Source organism: Arachis ipaensis, chromosome B8 (assembly GCF_059453495.1).
Source record: "Arachis ipaensis isolate K30076 ecotype BB chromosome B8, ASM5945349v1, whole genome shotgun sequence".
NCBI classification, from domain to species: domain Eukaryota; kingdom Viridiplantae; phylum Streptophyta; class Magnoliopsida; order Fabales; family Fabaceae; genus Arachis; species Arachis ipaensis.
The window spans coordinates 44,395,076-44,417,713 of NC_142443.1; the positions used below are offsets into that span (position 1 = coordinate 44,395,076).

Consider the following 22,638-nt stretch of genomic DNA (forward strand, 5'->3'; position numbering starts at 1 on the left):
TTGTAGTGCTCTCAGAACTATTTTAGATAATAAATTTTTACTATTTATGATTCAAGTGTTATAGTTAGTGTTTCATCTATATCATTCTTTTTAATAGGATCAATAATTTATATTATAACAAAATTACAATAATAAACATAAAACACAAATATAACAGTTACAAATTTTAACCAATCTAACCTAAAAATTAAAAAGTTTCATACAAAAAAAATTACAATACAATACAAAATAGAACAGAATTCTTATAAACAAAAACCAAAAAAATAAAATGAAAAACTATATGATCATATAAATGAAAGAGAAATGAATAACAAAGAGACTACCAAGAAAAAAATAAACAGGCATAATTGGTAGGATTTAAAAAAATAAATTCAATTAACTAATTGTCTAAGTAATTTTTTGGCTAAAAGTTTTACTTTTATGGTTTTACCAGTAGGTTGGTTTAGAATGTGAAATTACATCTCTATTCAGAAGAGAAAAAGTAACCAAATATAAAAGTAATTTTTTCAAGAAATTTAGCGTATATTTAGACACTATTAAATCGATAAAAAATATCTTTTTTCAATAAAAAAGATTTTTTTTAGTATTTTGGTAAATTTTTAATAGTAAAAATAAAAATACTAAAAAAATAAAAAATATATTTTTTGAAGTTACAATTTATATCTTTTTTTAAAAGATTTTTTTTAAAATAAAAATATTTTTCATATAATAAATGAACAAAAAAATACTCTTATCTTATGTTATTCAAATATAATTGATAAATAAAAAGATCTTTTCTAAAAAGAAATACAAATATCGAAAAGAAAAAATTTACACGTAACAATCTTTAATAATCTAAATTATTGTAAAATGAGTATTGTTTTTTTGTAACCAAAATTTCAAATTGTTACAAAACATCCATATTTTTTTTAACAATTCTTTTTTTAGTTATTAAAAACTTTTGTAACGGGATTTACTTTGTGATAAAAAAAATTTTTATATTCAAATAAAATTCTTATCCAAGTTTATCCAAGTTGTTGTAACAACTTTTTAAATTACATGCTCTTTTTTCATTTCTTTTCCCTTCTCCTTCTCCTCCTCGTATTTCTTCCTCTTCCGAATTTGCATACGCAGGTTTTTCTTCTTTCCTTCTTCTTCTCATCCTCTTAGAAATTATCAATTCAATTCAATTCATAATGAACCGAACATGTTATTAAGGAGAAACAATTGTATAGTACTAAATGAATGGAACATTATCCATTATATAAAATCAAATTCAAAACAACTTTCTGCATAATAAACCGAACACATGATTAAGGTGAAATAATTGTATAATACTAAATGAACGGAATATTATCTATTATATAAAATGAAGGGATAAGTATTGTTTTGGTTCCTAACATTGAGGGTCAGAATCGAAACCGTCCCAACGTAATTTTTTATTTAAAATCATCCTTAACATTTTTTTCTCGTACTAAAATCGTTTTTTTAATAAAATTTTTAATTTTATTCCTAAACTATCCCTACTTTAATAAAAAAAATTATAAAATTTTAAAAAAATAAAAGAAAAGAACGTGGTTGGGGGAGGACAAAAAGGCTACACGAAGGGGGGAGGGGAGGGAAAGGGAAAGGGGAAGGGGCAGGGGGGGAGGGACAGCGCCGGCGGAGCTTGGAGCTGTCGTCGCCGTCACCGAAAGAAAGAAGAAAGGAGAGAGGGGTTGCGACAGGGGAGAAGAGAAGAGGGAAAGGAGATGCGCCGACGCTGCTAGGGCTTGCCGCCGCCGTTGCGTCGTCCTCGGGAGACCACGCCGCTGAGCCGTCACCGCCGATTCACCCACGAGTTGCCGTCGGGGAAGCGCCGGTGGTTCTGCTTCAGCTTCTACATCTGCTTCTTCTTCTGCTTCGGCTTCTGCATCTGCTTCTTCTTCTGCATCTGCTTCTTCTTCTTGCTTCGCCTTCTGCTCCTTGCTTTGGCCTCTGCTTTCTACTTCTGTTTGAGTTTCTACTTTTGCTTCCATGACTGCTTCTGCTTCTACTTCTAATTCTGATTTTGATTTGTTGTTTTCTAATTTTATTGTTGTTGTGAGTTGATTTGGTTGTTGAATTTGTTGAATTTGTGTTGATTTGTTGAATTTCTGATTCCTTGATTTGTTGAATTTGTGTTGATTTTATTGATGTTATTTTTGGTGGTGGAGGTAAAGGTGCTGGTGGTGGTGGAAGGTATTTTTGTCCGAAAAATGTTCAAAGGACGATTTTAATACGAAAAAAAACGTTAAGGATGATTCTAAATAAAAAATTACGTTGGGGACGGTTTCAATTCTGACCCTCAACATTAGGGACCAAAACAATACTTATCCCTAAAATGAAATTCAAAACACCTGTGTCTACAATTTAGAGATTATCAATTCAATTCAATTCAATTTAGAACACCTGCGTCCATTCAATTCAATTTAATTCAATTCATAATGAACTGAACATGTATGTTATTAAGGTGAAACAATTGTATACTACTAAATGAACGGAACATTATCCATTATATAAAATCAAATTCAAAACACCTATGTCTACAATTTAGAGATTATCAATTCAATTCAATTCAAAATATCTGCGTCCATTCAATTCAATTCAATTCAATTTAGCGATTACATTTCATCCAATTCGATTGAAAAATAATTCATTAGCAAAATGTTGGTATTGTTGGTGATGGCAATAACGAAAGAGGAGAAAAAAAAAGAAGAGAAAGAGAAACAGAAGCAGAAGAAGAATCTGCGTGCGCGAACAAGAAGAAAGAGGAGGAGGAGAAGAAGGAAGTATGTGTGAATTTTAAAGAAGAAGAAGATGACGTATGCCTATATTTAAAAGAAAAAGAAAAAAAAGTGCGTGCAATGACACTTTTTTAATGAAAGTGATTTTTGTTGGTATTGGACTTATTTAAATAAATTTGGATGAAAAAATCTTTGAATATGTAGCCATATCCAAAAAAATATTTCCAAGTATGTGATGTACCGATGTCCAAAATAAAATGGAACTTCGAGGATATGGCCAACCCTTAGGGCATTGATTCTACTTAGACCATAATATATACACAAAAGTATTAATATATTAGTCCAAAAGAATTTACTAAAAGGGTGGATTTACTAAAAGGGTTTACTAAATAGTAAATACCGATAATATATTAATACTCACGTATTCTAATAACATTACTCGTTAATTTTAATTAATATATATTATATATATTTTTTATAAATAAAATCAATGATTAAAACTGAAGTACCCATATTTCATGAGCATTTAAAATTCCTCCTACAAAATAATACAAACCTAATTGCAAAATTGGTTTAATTACCTTCATCAATTGGATGATCCACACCTGGAATTAGTAATTAGTTTCTTCAATGGGGGCCACAACCCTATTTGCAACCGTTGCTGCCATAAACCCTTCCTAATAAAATTGGTAAAAGAAAACTTTGTATGTGCTTTATCAACACACTATATATGACTGTTTACAACCACTACTAACTCTGTACTAAGTAGTCAGTAATAGTGTACCCTTCAGAGTTACCTCCCAAAAAAGCAAAATCATGGTGGTCACAAGCAAAGAAGAGTCTCAAGAAGCAGCAGCTACTAGTTTTGATAGAATAAGTGAACTCAAAGCATTTGATGATTCAAAAACCGGTGTTCAAGGCCTCATAGAAAACGGGGTCACAAAAGTTCCACCTATATTCCATTGCAAAGAACATGAGTCAAATAGTAGCAGTAAACCAAATTCAAAGTTCAGCATCCCCATAATAGATCTCAATAATGGTATTATTGGTGATGATGTTGCGGCGAAGGTTAAGGATGCGTGTGAGAATTGGGGGTTCTTTCAGATCATAAACCATGACATCCCAATTCATGTGTTGGATGACATGATTAATGGAACTCGCATGTTCCATGAGCAAGATCCTGAGGTCAGGAAACGGTACTACACACGTGATCTTAGTGGGAAGGTTTTTTATGTCTCTAATTTCACTCTGTTCCAAGATCCAGCTGCTGATTGGAAGGACACACTTGGAATTTCCATGGCTCCAAATCCACCCAAAGCAGAAGAACTACCACATGTTTGCAGGTTTGTGGTTCAATTTATTATATATACTAATTTATGTTGATGTTGTAATTATATGACACTTGATATTTTATATCTATAGTTTACACATTAAAATCAATCATTAAAATTCGTTAATATATATTTGGTATAAATATATTTATATTTTAATTTATTTTTAATGTATATTTTATATTTTTATATGTATATTGACGGTTGATTTTAATGTAAACCGAATATGATTAATAGTTGTATTTCAAGATTTGCTTCCAAACACACTAGGGGTGCCATATGGAACAAAAATTAGAGCTTTTATTTGGATGAGATAGCTGATCCTAAGTTAAGGAATAGGGAAAAATATTCTATATTTTCGCTAAAATATTCAATTTAATTCACATTGTTAAGCTCTAATGCCCATTATTCACTATATCAGTTTCTTTGTAAATTGTGATACGGATATCACTACTACTTTTAAGTTTTAACATTATCTCTGCTTGAGCTTTTATTCCTTTAATTAACTTTTAAATGATTTAAGAAATCTCTTGAAAATGTAAAAATAATTTAAAATTTGGATATCTCATATAAAATTATATTTTCTAAATTTATATATGTTTAGATAAAATAATATAAATTTATTTTTTATTTATTTATTATGTTAAAATATCTTTTAAAATATTTTTTATTTTTCTAGCATTTTTAGCTTTATTTAAAATATTTTTGCCAAATATAATAAAATTTTACTTTTTCTTTATAACTTAATGGTATCTAAACATATACTTGAACTTAATTTCAATAGGAATAGTGACTAATGAAACACATAGTTAATGCCAAACTTATGTTATTACATTCTTTTTTTTTATCAAGATACATGAATTCAAGTATGTAACAACAAAAGTGACGATGACCAGTGAGTCAGTGACAATGAGAGAACAAATAAAATTCTCTTACCATATGATCAATTAAGACTTAAATTCCCTACAATTTGCTCATGGATGCAGAGATATTGTGATGGAATATTCAGAGAAAGTAATGAAACTTGGTTTAACTTTGTTCGAGTTACTATCAGAGGCTCTTGGCCTTAACAAGTCTCATCTCAAAGATATTGGCTGTGCTGAAGGGCTTCTCCTTATATGTCACTGCTACCCTGCATGCCCTCAGCCTGAGTTAACCATAGGCAGTTGCAAGCACACCGATCGCGACTTCATGACAATTCTTTTACAGGATCAGATTGGCGGCCTCCAAGTTCTTCATCACGACCAATGGATCGATGTGCCGCCGCTCCATGGTGCTCTTGTAGTCAACGTTGGAGATCTCCTACAGGTAACTTCTTCATGCATAAAAATGGACATTAATGATATGTATTTAAGAAAGAGTGTGACACAAGGCATTTTTCTTCCAAGGTTTTATAGTCTTATGTGTCATTCTTTCTCTTCTAATTTAGCATTGCATTCTATGGTTGATACTATTTTTTGAGTTAGGGTAAAATAACACCAATATAAATTTAACCAAAGTTACATCGCCCATAACTTTTTATAAGATGTATATTTATTGATTTAACTATTATAATTGAAAAATCATTTGTTTATATATATTTTGAACAAATATATTTCATTGATTTTCAAGTATATATAAAAAGGATAATAAATGATTTTGGATTGACATAAACTTGTTTTAAAAATGATTTATAACATATAAATTTCTAATCTCTCAATTGTTTTTTCTTTTACAGTGCACGAATAAAAAGTTATTCAATAGTGTAATATTTTCTTAAATTTCTGGAGTAAGTTACTATTGTTGTCCTTGAAATATAAATACACAGACAAAATTATTCTTAGCTTGGATGGATTTGTCATGCAAAATCAATCTTTTAGGTATTGCAACATGATTATCAATTTTCAAAGGATCATTTTATCGCTGAATTAAGATTTTGTGAGCCAAAATGATAGTCAACAAGTCTTGCATAAATAGTCAAGACTAAAACTCCAAATGATGATGAGACTTAGTCTTTTGCTTGAACGTGCAGAATGATGTCTATGGATAAATGAGAACTAGATTGTGATTATTAGTTTTGCCCCTTTACTCTTTTTTTTTTTTTTTTTTTTTTTTTCAGCTTGTGACCAATGACAAGTTCATTAGTGTTCAGCATAGAGTTTTAGCAAATACTATAGGTCCAAGAATTTCAGTGGCGTCATTGTTTAGACCAAGAGTTGAACCAGCAGAGGCCACACCAAAAGTTTATGGTCCAATCAAGCAGCTCTTATCTGAAGAGACTCCACCATTATACAGAGACACCTCTTTGAAAGATTACATAAAAAATGGTTTTCAGAAGGGCCTTAGGACTTGCTCAATTTCTCACTTGAAGTTGTGATTTCAACAATTGCATGCTGTTGGCCAATAATACTTTTGAGTGCTATTATATCGTTATCTGGATGCTACAATATTTGAATGTACTTGGTATAAGAAAGAAAAGCATGCTACCCATATATATGTGTTGTGCCATTGATGGCAACATTTGGTATTCACATGCATAGTTATTACAAGCCCTGTTTCCCCAGCCCCTTCTCCATTCTTTTTGCTCTTTTTTCAGTATAACTACCTTTCCGGAAAGAAATCAATTATATAACCATTTATGTATCTTTATCTAATAAAGCTTGAAGAATCCTAACTAATGTATTTGGGAAGTGGAGTTGATAAGATTTGATGCATAATTGAAGCTGCGTGGGATGTTGTTAATGGACTTAGTCAAGTTGAAATGAATATGTTTTAGGTTTAGAAAGTTATGATTCTAAACCACAAGTTATGACTCATGATTTTAGTCATTTCTTGAAATTTCTGATAAGGTTGTGAGGAAATAAAGAGGTTATGGAGTTAGATTGTATTGAGAAGGTTGATGGTTAAAAAGAAGAGTAATTCTCCACATACAAGTGATTTTTCATACAAGTCATTTATAAACACGCCGTTTCACGTTTTTTTTGTGCCTCTTCTTCTTCTTCTTCTTTCTCTGTGTCTCTTTTTCTTCTCTTCCTCCCTCTTTTTTTATTGAAATTTCTTCTCTTCTTTTCGTTTTCTCTTTCTCCTTCATCAAAATCACCAGAAAAAATGAAGAAACATTATTCAAGGTACGTTTTTTGCCTTCTCTTTCTCCTTCTTCTTCTTCTTGCTACACGTTCTTCTTCTTCATTTACGTGCTTTTCTCTTTGTTTTCTTTCTTCGTTATTCTCGGTTTCCATTGTTTTTTGACATCAAGCTCTGAAATCGTTTTTGAAGAAGAAGAAGTAGTAGCAGAAGATGAGGAGGAAAAAGAGAAAGAGTTCTGAATTATGCATAAGGTGTACTTCAACGAATTTTGGGTGTATTTCTTAAATTCTTTGGGTGTATTTTTGTAATCCTTTGAGTGTATTTCTATAATTCTTTGGGTGTATTGATTTCAAGAAGAAATATACTGTCTCTCCCTATATTGGCTATATTTCTTAAATCCTTTGGGTGTATTTCTTAAATCCTTTGAGTGTATTTCTGTAATCCTTTTGGTGTATTTCTGTAATCGTTTGGTTTATTTCTGTAACTGTTTGGGTGTATTTCTGTAATCATTTGGATGTATTTCTATAATCGTTTGAGTGTATTTTTGTAATCGTTCGGATGTATTTCTGAAGTTTCATCATCTTCAAAACAATTTCAAAGCTTGATTTCAGAAACCATGAAAATCGAAAAAAACAGAAGGAGATCGAAGGCAAAGAGAGAACGGTTTTCCATACAAATCATACAAGTCATTTATATTCACGCTTCTTCTTCTTCTTCTGTAATGCGCGTGTTAGGCCCAACTTCTTCTTCTTCTTCTTCTTCTTCTTCTTCTGCTTCTGTAACGCGCGTGTTAGGCCCAACTTGTAAGACTTATAAACAAAAATGACTTGTATGTGTAGCACTCCTCTAAAAAGAAAGTTTAGAAAGAATTATAGTCAAGAAGCTAGAATTGATGTCAGACGTTTGAACGTGTCTTAGAGAAAGAGTTACCTTTAGGTTCCTATGAGAATAAGGTCTATTTGGAAAGTTTTAAAAGTAATTTTTTTGAGTTTTTGATTTATGAAAAGTAGTAGTATTAATGTTTGGTGCAATTTTTAAAATCAAATTGCAATTTTTTAAGAAGTTATTTAGGAGCTTATAGTGAAGTTAAAAAAAAAGACTTTTTTCATAATACTACTACTTTTTATCACATTTTTATAAAATAAACACTTTTAAAACTAAAATCTCAAACATAAAATAACTTAATTTATAAATTACTTTTAATATAATCATTTATTATTTAACTTATTTTTTTCAAAATAACTTAATTAAGCTATTTTTTCAAATTGGACCTTAAATCTACCTAAAATAAGAAAATGTCTTAGACCTTAAATCTACCTAGAATAAGAAAATGACTTAGAATAAAGTTGGAAGATGCTAAAGGCCAGAGTTTCAAAGAAAATAGGAATGTAATAGATATCAACCACATTGTTTTAACACCAATCCATGAGATTACTGAGTCATTGGATTACTAGCTCAACTGGTGAATTACTGACAGATTAATCCGGTTCTATGTAAATAAAAAATAAAAAATAGTTAAAAACTTAAAATTAAAATTTAAAATATGTATTTTTACTAACATTTTAAGAATATCTAGCTATTCTAAAACAATATGGAACATTTTCAATAAGTATTTTATTATTTTTACTCGATTACAAATATTTTTATTTTATTTTTATATTAAAATAACTATTATTTTCAAGTTTTAATAATTTATTAATTAGTTTATATCTATTATACTATTATATATTACATGTATTTATTGAAAAATAATATTAATAGATATTATATAATTATGAAAAGAAAAAATAAGTGAGTTTATAATTATTGTTAGAGTAGAGTATCGTTTTTGTCCCCAACGTTTGGGGTAAGTCCTATTTGTGTCCCTAACGTTTAAATTGTTCTATTTGTATCCTTAACGTTTATAAAAGTGATTCAATGTTATCATACTATCAATTATACTAACAAATCAGATTATATTTTTCAATTATTCTCACTTGGATGTATTCATTCTCAATTAGGTCTCACTTGGATGTGTTCAATTTTAATATTATATCCACTATTTGTGTTTAGATTCAATTATGTCCCTAGAAAAGTGAATTATATAAATGTTGTAGGAATTAGTTTCAACATTTGATGAGCTATTTTTCGGAGTAGATCATCGATTCAATCCCAGACATTTGTATTCTAACCTCAAGAAGAGATTTTTAAAACTTAAACTAAAGCGCTCATGATGTGTAATTGACTGCAGGATAACATTGAATCACTTTTACAAACGTTAGGGATACAAATAGGACGATTTAAATGTTATGGACACAAATAGGATTTACCTAAAATGTTGGGGACAAAAACGATACTTTACTTTTATTGTTAAATAAAAATATAATTAATTTAAAAATGAGTGAGTTTATAATTAAAATTAAAATAAATTAAATAGAAATAAACTATTTGATAAAAGATATCTATATGTATTATAATTTTCATATATATTTGTTTTGTCGATTTTTAGCAAATCGATAGTGGTTCGATTTTTTAATAGTCTGGGAGCGAAACCTACTCCTCTTTGCAGGTACCAATTCTTCTAAAAGTGTATCAAAGTGTCTTTCATTAAATAAGTTTTAAGAATAAGGATAAATTAAACTCTGTAAATTGAGGAAGTAATAAAAAAGAAATAAAATTTTCAAAAAAGAAATCGTTTACAAATAAAAAATAATTTGCATTGTAACTGAAAAGAAAGCAATAAAATGCCTTTGATTGGATCAAAGGACTTTGACATGTGGTGCACGAATTGTGAATCACACTTTTCACACTCGTACCACTAACCAGCAAGTGCACTGGGTCGTCCAAGTAATACCTTACGTGAGTAAGGGTTGAATCCCACAGAGATTGTTGGTTTGAAGCAATCTATGGTTATCTTGCAATTCTTAGTCAGGAAGTCAATTATATTTATCAGTTGAGTTGCGAATAAACAAGAGAGCATGGATTAAAGGTTACTTGTTATGCAGTAATGGATAATATGTTGGAGTTTTGGAGATGCTTTGTCTTCAGAATCTCTGCTTTCCTCTGTCCTCTGATTCATGCACGCACGTCCTCCTATGGCAAGCTGTGTGTAGGTGGATCACCGTTGTCAATGGCTACCATCTATCCTTCCAGTGAAAAGGGTCCAGGTGCGCTGTCACCGCACGGCTAATCATCTGCAGGTTCTCAGTCGTACCGGAATAGGATTTACTATCCTTTTGCGTCTGTCACTACGCCCAGCACTCGCGAGTTTGAAGTTCGTCACAGCCATCCAATCCCAGAATCCTACTCGGAATACCACAGACAAGGTTTAGACTTTTCGAATTCTCATGAATGCCGCCATCAATCTAGCTTATACCACGGAGATTCTGATTAGGGAATCTAAGAGATATTCATTCAATCTGATGTAGAACGAAAGTGATTGTCAGACACACGTTCATGGATTGAGGAAGGTGATGAGTGTCATTGATCATCACCTTCTCCATAGTTAGGCACGAATGGATATCTTAGATAGGAACACGCATGTTTGAATGGAAAACAGAAATACTTGCATTAATTCATCGAGACACAGCAGAGCTCCTCACCCCCAACAATGGAGTTTAGAGACTCATGCCGTCAAAGAGTATAAAGTTTTTATCTAAAAAATATCATGAGATGCAAAATAAATCTCTAAAAGTTGTTTAAATACTAAACTAGTAACCTAGGTTTACAGAAAATGAGTAAACTATAACAGATAGTGCAGAAATCCACTTCTGGGGCCCACTTGGTGTGTGCTGGGACTGAGACTAAAGCTTCTCACGTGCTTGGGGCTGTTTTGGGCGTTCAACGCCAGCTTTGGATCCTTTTCTGGCGTTGAACTCCAACTTGCAACTTGTTTCTGGCGCTGGACGCCAGAATTGGGCAGAGAGCTGGCGTTGAACGCCAGTTTACGTCATCTATCCTTGAGCAAAGTATGAACTATTATATATTTCTGGAAATCCCTGGATGTCTACTTTCTAAAGCAATTGAAATCACGCTATTTGGAGTCCTGTAGCTCCAGAAAATCCATTTTGAGTGCAGAGAGGTCAGAATCCAACAGCATTAGCAGTCCTTTTTCAGCCTGAATCAGATTTTTGCTCAGCTCCCTCAATTTCAGCTAGAAAATACCTGAAATTACAGAAAAATACACAAACTCATAGTAGAGTCCAGAAATGTGGATTTTGCCTAGAAACTAATGAAAATAAACTAAAAACCAACTAAAACATACTAAAATCTATATGAAATTAACCCCAAAAAACGTATAAAATATCTGCTCATCAACATGTGAAACTAAAATACAGAAGGATAAATTGAACAATAGAAATAAAGAACACTTGAAAAAGTAAATTTACTTGAAATATTAAGTTTACAGAAAATTAAATTGAAAGAATGAAAAGATAGAAGGAACTCTACAGAAAAGTTACTCGATTGCAGACTCAAGAATTCACTGGGATGTAAGTGTGCTTGAGTATTTTTCTGAGTAAAAGTTCCAACCCTAATTTCCTAAGGCTTCCTAGTATTTATAATCTACTTTTAGTAACTGACAATTAATTATAATTAATTACAATTAATTACAAATTTAAACTTTCAAATGCTTTCTCCTTGGTAACTGTCCCCGCCACTTGATTGTAGACGGTTCCCATAATTTTCTCATGTGATAAAAGCCTTTAACTGTTTTACTACCGTAACCATTCGACCTGCCTTTCGAATGCTTTACTCGATTATCCATTTCGAACAGCTTATTCGATTAAGCCCATCAAAATAAGTCACTCGAAATCCAATTGACGCCCATTACTTTCAACTCCACGCTCACGAGTACATCTTCTCGAGAAGTTGTTCCTGACTTATTCCGAATCAACTTAATTTCATTGAAAAATATTTTTCGATCAACAAATTGCCCCCCTTGGATTAATGTGTTTGCCTTCGATAACATTATTAGAAGATAAAACACTTAATCCAAAACTGAAAACGTCAGTTCTCAAGTCAGTAATAATTGCCATTTAAACTCCCCATTAATACTGACCCACTCGACACGTCTCCCAAAACTTGCACTTTTTCTCTCTCTACCACTTCATCTTCTTCACGAAGTTACCTCTATTCGCATCCTTTTCATAATAACGGCTACCGTAATACTTTAAATTCATCATTTCCCCCTTTGATTCAAATCTTTCGAATACTCATTATTCTTTGAATCTTCCTTACATTAAGAACTTCACCAAATCCTCGACCTTTAATCTCTTTTTCTTGTACTCAACGATGGCTGGTTCCTCTTCTCATGCCACCACTCAAGACAAGGGTAAAGGTCCTACAATAGCACCGCCATCTCCACCAGCCCTTCGTATTCTCAATTAAGTCAATGATGAAATCATTAACGATCCCTATTTGCAAGTTAATGATACCAGAATCTTAATCCCCTTACAATCGGTGTAGATACACAATGTTTCCTCAGACCAATTGAATCTCTTGAAAGAGCAAACAAAAAACTTTCTTTCTTTCTTAGCGCTGAAGGGAAAGATTTATTAATAAATCAGGCTTTTAACATCTCTCATTTCATCAACCAAAAATCCTTCAGAAATAATCCAAAAATCAACCCTCGAGGATTCGATTTCACTGCTTGGTACCAATGCCTCGAACCCACAAAAAGTACTACCTGGGGAGCCCTAGGAATGCAGGAACTACTAAGGCTTTCTCATTTCTCACTCTCAACATACCCTTGGATAATTAGGACGGTGACTTGTTTCTGGAACAGGACGACCAATAACTTCCACCTCCCTTGCGGAATGATTGGAATGTCTCTCCTCGATGTAGCTGCCATTACATGACTCCCAATAAATTATCCAGATTGTACTCCTGACATGCAATCTAAGCACCAGTATAATGTTGTCTTAACCAACTCTTACAACGACTTCATTTCCCATAACATGGATGAAGATGGTACAGAAATCACAGATAGTGAACATATAGCCTTCTTGTTTTATTGGTTAAATGCAATCCTATTCTGCTCTCGAAGCATACAAATGTCAAAGTTCTTCCTTCCCTTGGCTACTCTTCTTCATGAAGGGAAAATTCTCAACTTGGCCAAGCTTCTTCTAAGGCACATTTTTGAATAGCTTAGTCAATTTGTTTGCGACCCCCGAGACAATAAAATAATCAGTACAGAAGGTCCTCTGTGGCTCCTTCAATTATGGCTTAATGCCATTTTTGAAAATTTTATGACAAAACCTGAAGGTGTCAGTACTGACAAACAACACATTGAAGGTTTTCGATTGTCTAATTACAAACCCAATTTTCTGAACACCCAATCAGATGAAGACAGATTCTGGGCTGTTTTCTCCCTTTTTCATTCTTGCAAAGATTTTGACAATGATCAACTCAACTTCACTCCCTTTCTGCGTCGCAATTGCGGCCCTGACTGACTTGATTGTTTACTCTTTCCTAACACTAATGAGGAGAGAGAACTTGCAAATCCAAATTGGATAAACCTACTGGCTGTTCAGGTAATCCCGATAGGGCTGCCACAACACAAAAAAGAAAAGTTCAAGATAACCCTATATGCTCCTCACTTAGCAGCCAGACAACTGGGGTTTTCTCAAGCTATCCCAACACCACAACCTCGACACATTGATCCATTCTGCCACATTGATCTAATATCTCAAGAAGATTTCAACACCTGTCTCTTAAAAAATCAACAACGCAGAGACCGCTTCAACTTCTTGATCTATGAACGCAGTTCATACATCACCAAATCTTGTTTTTGAATGGTGGGCTACTTATTATTCAAGGTACACCCGTATCTTAAAAAAAATTCAATAAACTACTGTTCGAACGGTCCTTGTCGCTGAGAGTTCTCCAAAAAGAACTCACAAAAGAAAAGCTGACACTGCTCGACTACCACCACACAAAAGTAGAAGGACTCCTACCAGAACCTCTCGAAAAGTAACTATTTTATTCATAACTTTTCCTTTTAACTTGAAATGTTCTTCAAATTATATTTTCTTAACCACACTTAATTCTGAACTTTTTTACCAGTTACTGCTGATATCATCAAGCGAAAGCACTTATGAAAGTGAACCAACCAATAAGGATACTCTTGCTACCTCCTCCCAATCGGAAGATGCAGCCGATTTTGACCCTGGTTCTCAGCTGGTACGAAAATCCAGACTTCCTCAGGTAACACAATTATCTTTACACACATTTTACTTGGTCTAAAATAAATTTTGAACTTATAACTGTGTACCTTTTATACTAGCCTACCAATGTTGCCCATTCAATTTCATCCACTGGGGCTCTTGATCAACTGATTCTGTAACAACAAAATAACCCAGAGCACTCCACATCACATGATTCGATTCAATTCACAGGGCCCATTCAGTCAATTCCAGCTGCTTTTCCACCTCCCCTTCATACGACACAGGTGGTTGATCCGACAACAAATCCCTTGCAGTGTTCTCTAGAAGATACCCATATACTTGAGTCAATTTCACCAAACAATCAAACTGTATTCTCTGCAGAAAACTAGGTGGCCCCAGACTCTGATTCTGCTTCTAGAATTGCTGACACCACCAATTCAGATTCTTCTCGATCCAGGGTCTTAGAAACTCCTCCCAAACTGCCTAGTCCTTCACTCCGAGTTGATCTTCAGACTCCTCCAGGACCAAGACCTGAAATATCGAGTGCTTCTACCACCCCTACAAGTGCTACCTTGGCCGACTTGATTTCTGTTTTAAATCAAGTTATCCAAGAAAATAAAGTACCAGTGCCTGTACCAGCAATCTCAAGACCTGCTACATTAAGGTCTTCATTCGAATTAGATCCTGGCACTCAAGAACAGCTTCGATCACTCATCAAACTCTTGGATCATCAACCTACCACATGGGTTAATGATCCAATTCTTAACCAACTCTTGGCTGATCTTTTGAATTCTTCTTTTGAACTCCCAACTAACACACCAAATTCTGCCTCAATTCAAGAATTCAAACAACTTCTCAATGAGAGCGTTGCATCTCAATTTCAACTGCAAGAAATTGAGACTGAAGAAACCAATATCAAAACTAATATAGAAAATTATTTTGCAGCCGCTCAACTAATCCAAACTTCTCGTGAGGAATTTGATTTGAGAATCTCCCATTCTATTTCTATTCAAGCTTTTTATGACCAAGAAGAAGCAAGACTTGAAGCAGAATTAGCTCAGATTAATGAAAAGCTTACCACAATACGCCAAAATCGAGCTACTATAGCCAAACTTCTGGCAACAGCCCAACAAGAACAACACAACCTCATTCAAAAACTTGTTTCAATTGATACCAGGCAGGGAGAATATGAAAAACAACTTGAGAAAGTCCAAGCTGACAAGTTCAAACAAATTGAAGTACTTTTAATTCTGGACAACAAAAGGGCAAAGCTACGCTCCGATTTAGCAAAACTAGTGGCACCTTGAATTTCTTTTCATCTCAAGTTTTATAATTTTTTTGTAATAGTTTCCATCTTTTCTAGATATATGCATGTTGAACTTCTACTTTTGCCAACAATAGTGTTCCGAGGGTTACCTGAAACTGTAGGTTGATCTCGGATGAAATCTTCTGTGCTGGTCGGCGCTGATGTGTCCGACTTGTGGGTGGTGGCCGGAGCCGCCACGTCCGACTTGTCCGATTTGTTGGTGATGCTGATCCTTCATCACCGGAAGGTGGTGGTACCTGCAAGGGACTCCAATGCTTAAGTTAGCAAGGGTATTAAGCAGGTTTTTAGTAGAATTAGAGTATGAGTTATACCTGGGTGCTCCAGTGTATTTATAATGGTGCGGAGTGACCTTCTTGGAGATAAGATAGTTATCTTATCTTATCTTATCTTATCTTTGAGTGAGGTCATCTTATCTTCAAGGGAACCGTCCTTATCTCTGTAGGCTTGGACTACCTTTGGATTTGGGTCGTGTTCCTCTGTTTGGGCCCTATTTGGGCTTTTTCTGGTAATTTGGCCGAGCTCTTTGAGAAAAGGTCGGATGGTCCTGACCTGAAGAGGTCGGTCAACTTGTCGTTAAACATCCCAGGTCAGACAGCTCGACCCAGGGTATGAACAGTGCCCCTGCTCGAGCTCAGTCTTTCTTTTGAAGTCGAGTTTTTTCGATCTCTTTTGGGGAAGTCGGACTCGAGCATTCTTTTTGTTGGGTCTGTTTGTGGAACTTCATGTAAGTAGCTTTAAATGCGGAACGTTTCTCCTTGTAGCGCGCGTTTTGCACTTTCTTGGGAACGTGCGAGGGTTTTAAAAACCCATTAACTCCCCCCTTTGCCGTTTCCTTTTCTCATTTTGAATTTTCACAAAGCCTTTCGCTTCCATTTCCTTTCTCCTTGCTTACTGCAACTTCTCTTTTGCTCACCGTAACTCCACCCTTCTTCCTTTTTTCTGTCTTTGCCTGAGCCTTTTTTCACGCTTCTCTTCGTGGCGTCATTGGTGGTTACAAGAGCTTCCTCTGTTCGAAAGGAAATTCTGGATTTTCCATCCCTTCGTCTTCAACTTTCTCGTCGCTTCCTCCTCTTTCAGGTTGGTTCTTCTTTCTATTTCTTTACTTCTTTCGTCGTTCTTCCCTTGTGCTTGCATTGTTCTATCTTTGGCAAAGTTGCGGTTTTGCTTGAGTTTATGTTGGAAAGCTTGAACCTTTTCATATTACCATGCTTGGTTGTCACTGTGATTTGTGTTTTCTGGTTTTCTTTATATATGTTCTTGGGTGAATTCCCCGGTAGTTTGATGCTTTTAGGGCTTTGCATGTTGTCGCTGCTTTCTAATCGTTCTTTTGATTTTTGAGGTTTTTATGAACTGCTGTTTGTTAAAAAGGTTGCTCCTTTGATGACTTTACGCCCTGTTGATAGTTTTTCTTTGCTGATAGAGTTGTAAGAGACGACAATTTTCTGATGACTTTGCTTTGATTTTCTTCTCGTGTTGTTGCTTGTTGGAAGGGATTATTTTACTTCGCTGAGAGTTTTGTTGGGGTGTAGTCTTGTATACTTTTTCTGAGTCCTTACTCTGTCCCTGTCTCCAAAGGATGCCCCTGGACCTTGGTGTGCCTCTTGGGGTTTTCCTTTTACTGTTTGTATTGCTCTGAGTCATGTTGTCCGAGCTGTTTTGATTAGTAATCCATTTTCTTTTCCTTGCTGTAGGACAAGTTGGCCATGTCTTCTCGCAAAAATATTGTTGAAACGTCTTCTAAGGTTCCTGAGGGTATGTCTGATTGGCTGGACTCTCTTGTTCTGATGTGTGTCTCAGTAGTTAATTCCGAGTATCTTGTGGAACTTAGAAAACGTCACTGTATCTGTAGTCGTAGAGACCAGGAGAAAGATTATGAATTGGTAGCGCCAGACTCCGATGAAAGGGTTTGCTTTCCATCTTTGATTCAAGGGGAACGTTCCTTCTTCTATGCCTACGACTATTTTTTCAGCTAGCTGAATATTACTTTTCCTTTTATTTCTTTTGAGACCAACTTGTTGTGGTCATGTAATGTGGCCCCATCCCAGCTCCATCCGAACTCCTGGGGCTTCATCAAGATCTTTCAGTTGCTTTGCCAAGAGTTGGATGTCACACCTTCTCAAACTCTCTTTCTATATCTTTTCGTTTTGACCAAGCCTGGGACTACCAAAAAGAAAGCTTCTTGGGTTTCTTTCAGGTATGCCCAAGGACACAAAGTATTTTCTATGTACGATGAGTCTTTTAGGGATTTTAAGAACTACTTCTTCAAGGTCCGAGCTGTTGAGGGAGCTCGACTATTTTTCTTAGAGTCGAATGGTGAACCTGCCTTCCCCTTATGTTGGCAAAAGAAAGTTGTAGTTTCTAGATATACGTGGAAAATGCTTGATGAGATTGAGCAGGCTTTCGTGACTTTGTTGGAGGGGATTTGGGGACAACCTCCTCATCTTGATACAAAGAGATTTTTAGGAGACCCTTCCCTTGTCCGAGCCGAGCTGGGTAGTGGTCGACTTCTTTTGGCTTGCTTGTTTCTTGTTTTCTATTTCTTCTAGCTTTGTAACTTTGTTTTGTTTGTATTTTTCAGAAATAGTTAAAAATAATGACTCCATGAGGGCCTTTAAAAAGGCGAGGAAGGCTACAGCTGCCCAGAACATCTCGGCCAAGGTGGTTGGGGAAGGATCCTCTCATGTTCTGCCAAAGCCATCAATACCAAGCTCTCCTGGACCGAGGAGGATGATTCCTACCCCTCGGGTTCATACCTGAGGTAATAAGAAAACTGATAACTTAATTCTTTACCACTTTAGACAATACTGAAGACTGGTATTCACTCATAACACATGGTCGAATGAAAAATCATGATCTGTTCTAGATGACCCTAAGTTATCTTAATAGAAGGTTTGGCTATCATAAACGATTAGGTAGATCTTTAATAAAAAGCAATCAGAGTGACGCAGCAGAAGCAGTAGCACAGGATAGTTACGTATAGGAGGTGTAAAGTTGACTAGAATGTCTTAAGCTTGAAATACTCGAAGGGTCTAGTGGGTTAATGCGAGTAATGATTCTCAGGTACTTGAATTGATTGTGGCTGTGAACTTTGACTGATTCCGGAGTGGATACGAAAATGATTATTGGTGTGTAATTAGATTTAGGTGATAAGTGAGTACCAATCGTCGTGTTTGAGGGATAAGTATTACGACTTAATCATGATGACCTTGGATTTAGATTGAAATGTATAATGATTAGATTCAAAGACGAATGTGGTAAACATTAAATTGAAATGCTGATATTGTACTGAGATTGGTTTTAGGAAAACCGTGAAGGACGGCGAACCCAAATTTATAGGGGAGGTTCTGCTAGAATTCTGAAAAGAACTTGAAGAGTTTAGAAATCTTAAGTTATGATATCAATCGATAGTTTTAACTTAGAAGTTTTATGAAGGGTGAGATGAACATAACATTTGGTTAGTTATTGAGAGAAGCATATAAGAAGCTAAGAGTATAACGGATAAATATAGCTTTAGCTGGAATCGGGATAGGGTGTTAAAATTTATGTTGAAGAATGGTAAAAGAATGGTAGGAGTTCAGTTGAATACGAGAGAGCTTATATGAATATTTGATAGCGAATTTTCGAGGGCGAAAATTCCTGTTAGGTGGGTAGAATGTAAAACACGGTCAAACCGTAATTAATTAAATAATAAATTAAATAGGAGCGAACATGGTTAGAAAATTTAGTAATCGGAATTCAATAATTTAAATATGATAATTGGACTCAGTGGATTTTTCTAAATCGGAAAAATAGTTTTCTGCGTAAAAATGCGCACTAGAAATTTGACCGGCAACACCGGCTGAGATCTATTCAGTACTGCAACTGAATAAATTAATTATAAGTGAATAAGGTTAGAAAATGAGAAATTATAACTTGGGAAGCTAGAAATATTTAAAATACGATTTAAAACTCTAATCTTAAAGGTTTTGGTCCAAAATTGGGCCAATAGACTAAAACAAGTGAACTGGGCCCAAGTGGGCCCAAGACCCAACATATATAAATATTAGTTATGAGCATTTCAGCTCATTTACCCTAGCCCCTAGGAAATGAGAGAGGGGGCGGATAGAGAGAAGAGAGAAAGAAAACCTAGATTTCCAAATTTTAAATTACCATAACTTTCTCTCCGAAACTCTGATTGACGAGCCGTTTGCGACCACGCATTGCTCTTCTCATCCTCTACAATTCTATCTAAGTTTTTTGGTGAGTATTCCACTGTCTTCTGCCCAGATTTCGTTTTTCCTCTTAAATTCGAGTTTGGTTATGGGTGTTGAGTAATTTTATGATTTTGGTTGTTTAGGAGTGTTCTAGTATGAGCCATGGGTGATATTCATCACAAAATTCAGTGGGTTAAGGTAAGAAACCCTCCAACCCTTGTGATTTATCATTTTCATGAACCCTAGGTTGATTGTAAGTGTGAAATTGGTTATATTAGAGTATTGGTTGATTTTGGTGCACAATTGGGAGGTTGGTTTTGCTTGTGGAGCTTTGGTGAGGCTTAGAGCTAAAGTTGGTGGAGACTTCCAAAGAAGAGGCTCAATTGGTTTGGTTCCAAGAGGTACAGTTCAAGTTTCATTTAAGTACCGTGTGGTGTGATGAGAATTCCTAGGCTAGATGCCCCTAGGATTAAGTTTGAATTATGTAAGTGGTTGGTACCAATATGTGTAGTTGATATGTATTAAAGATTGGGTTGGGAATTGCGTAAATTTGTATGTTGGTCTGTTGAGAATTTGATGAATTGGATAATGAATATTAGTTTGTGGAATAGGCATTTAAATTATGAATTTGGGCCGGAGGCCAGAAAGAGGTAAGGCAGGTAAGTGATGTGTGTATTGTGTGATATCATATGAGATTCAATGGACTTGTGATTGTTGTTATTTGGTTATAATGCATTGTATGGATTATGTGGTTATTGGTTTTGAGGGAGGAATTGATGTCTTTGTTGATAATGCATGTGGGTTGTATATGATGATATGGATTTATATGTATTAGGGGTTGATAGAATTGGTATTGTTGGAACTTGAGATGTGGAATGAAATATATGATATGATATTTTGTTTGAAATTGAGTTATTTGATTGGGATTGGTCAAAATGGTGGGTTGGTGGATTGTGAATTTAATGAGAATATTGAAGATATGAGTTGAGGGGCTTGAGGTTGATTTTGGTAAGTTTTGGTTGGTTTTGAAAAGGTTTGAACTTAGTTTGTCTTGAAAATTTAGTTTTCGGTTGGTTTTTATGAAAGTTGTGATTTTGGTCTACTTTTACAGAGCATAACTTGGTCTCCAAATCTCCGATTTGTATCAAACTTATTTAGAAATAAAATTGGATTCGAGATGTATATACCATTCGAAAAATGGGTGGAAAATAATTTGAAACAAAAAAGTTATGCCCATCGGAAGTTTGGAGTTTGAAAATGAAATCCTGCAGCTTTTTGAACTTAGAAAATTTTTGGTAAATCATACTCCAACGCGCACGCATGGCTGATGCGCACGCGTCACTCACGATTTTTACTCTCTTACGCGTGCGCTTGGCCGACGCATACGTGTCGATGTATTGATGCAGCTGCGTGGTACAAATTCCAGAGAGTTGTGATGGTAGCGTGCCGGTTTTGTGCGAGGAGCACAAAACACATCCACGCGTACACGTGGCTGACGCACATGCGTCATCCTACCTCTCTACTTCCCATGCGTAGGCATGGGCGACGCTTACGCGTCACCTGCTTTTCTCCGCTTCCCACGCGTATGCGTGGGTGACGCGCATGCGTGACCCCGTTTTCAGCAAAAATTGATTTTTGAATTTTTAAAAAAGCTGAATTTCAAACTTCTAATCCTCCATTTTCATCCTTTAAGTCCTAAATTTGTATAGTATGCCTAGTAATGAGAAGAGGCTAGGAAATATGATAACTTGTTGATAAAGAAATGCTTGGAGTAATGAATTGTGATTGAGGAAGTGCAGAAATGATGGTTTGAAAATGAATGTGACGTGTGACCCCAGGTAGTAGGCAATGGCGTTGTCCACTTGCTCCGAGTATGAGATGGCGAAGGAGAATTATGATAAATGAGTTTAATTATAGAGTTTTGAATGAATGTATTTGTGATACATGGGTAGTAGCAAGGGTCGTGGTTCGTCCCGCTTGCTCTGGGTCAATGTTTGAGAATTGGTGATAATGAAGAGTGATTATGAATGAATGTTGTAAATGAATAATGATGAAAAATGTTGAATGTGAGTTTGCTTGTATTTTCTCTCTGGTTGTAAGGGTGACAGGGCACCGATACCCTCTAATGGTGATAGGCACAGATACCCTCTAATGGTGACAGGGCACAGATACCCTCTAATGGTGACAAGGCATGGATTCCCTCTAATGGTAATAAAGCGCAACAGAGAGACTGTTCCCGGGTTAGCTACCGGACACGTCAGGTTGGCTTGATAATTGACAGATGATATCTTCAGCCATAAGGCAGGCATACATCATTTGCATATGTTTGAATTGTTTAGATTTGTCTATTTGTTTTGGATTGCTATATCTATCGTATATGCTATGTTACTTGATTACGTGCTACTTGTTCTACTTGTACTTCATTGTGTATTATTTTCCTGTATTGCTTGTATTTGTACAACTGAGAGGTCCCTCATGCTGGTGTCGATTGACGCTGGGGCTGTTCTTGATGAGATGAGTTGATGATGTGATTGAATAATGATGATGATTATTAAATGAGATAATTTGAGCTCCCTGGGTAGACGCAGTAAAATGATTTCACTTGCTCCAGGAGAGGATATGAGGTAATGATATAGAATTGCTAAGATAGAATAGCTGGGGATGGTTTTGTTTATAATTCTAATTGTGAATTGTCGGAGAGTTAGAACGTTGGAAAGTACGAGAAAAATGAATCATATTTAGCATTCCCTTATGACAGTTGCCTATTTATGGATTAGCGAGAATAGAGGATGAATATTTGGTAAGAGGAAGTTTAGGATTCTTAGTGAGTTT

The 22,638-nt window shown here is 35.0% G+C and overlaps 1 protein-coding gene across 1 annotated transcript; it reads left to right on the top strand.

The window, feature by feature from the left end:
* Positions 1-3,356: 3,356 nt before the first annotated feature.
* LOC107612750 (1-aminocyclopropane-1-carboxylate oxidase homolog 1) lies at positions 3,357-6,617 on the top strand. The gene is made up of 3 exons (XM_088497490.1): positions 3,357-4,087; positions 5,062-5,383; positions 6,174-6,617. Exons 1-3 carry the CDS (start codon positions 3,561-3,563, stop codon positions 6,429-6,431), a joined length of 1,107 nt encoding a protein of 368 aa, XP_088353616.1. The 5' UTR covers positions 3,357-3,560; the 3' UTR covers positions 6,432-6,617.
* The last annotated feature ends 16,021 nt before the right edge of the window (positions 6,618-22,638 follow it).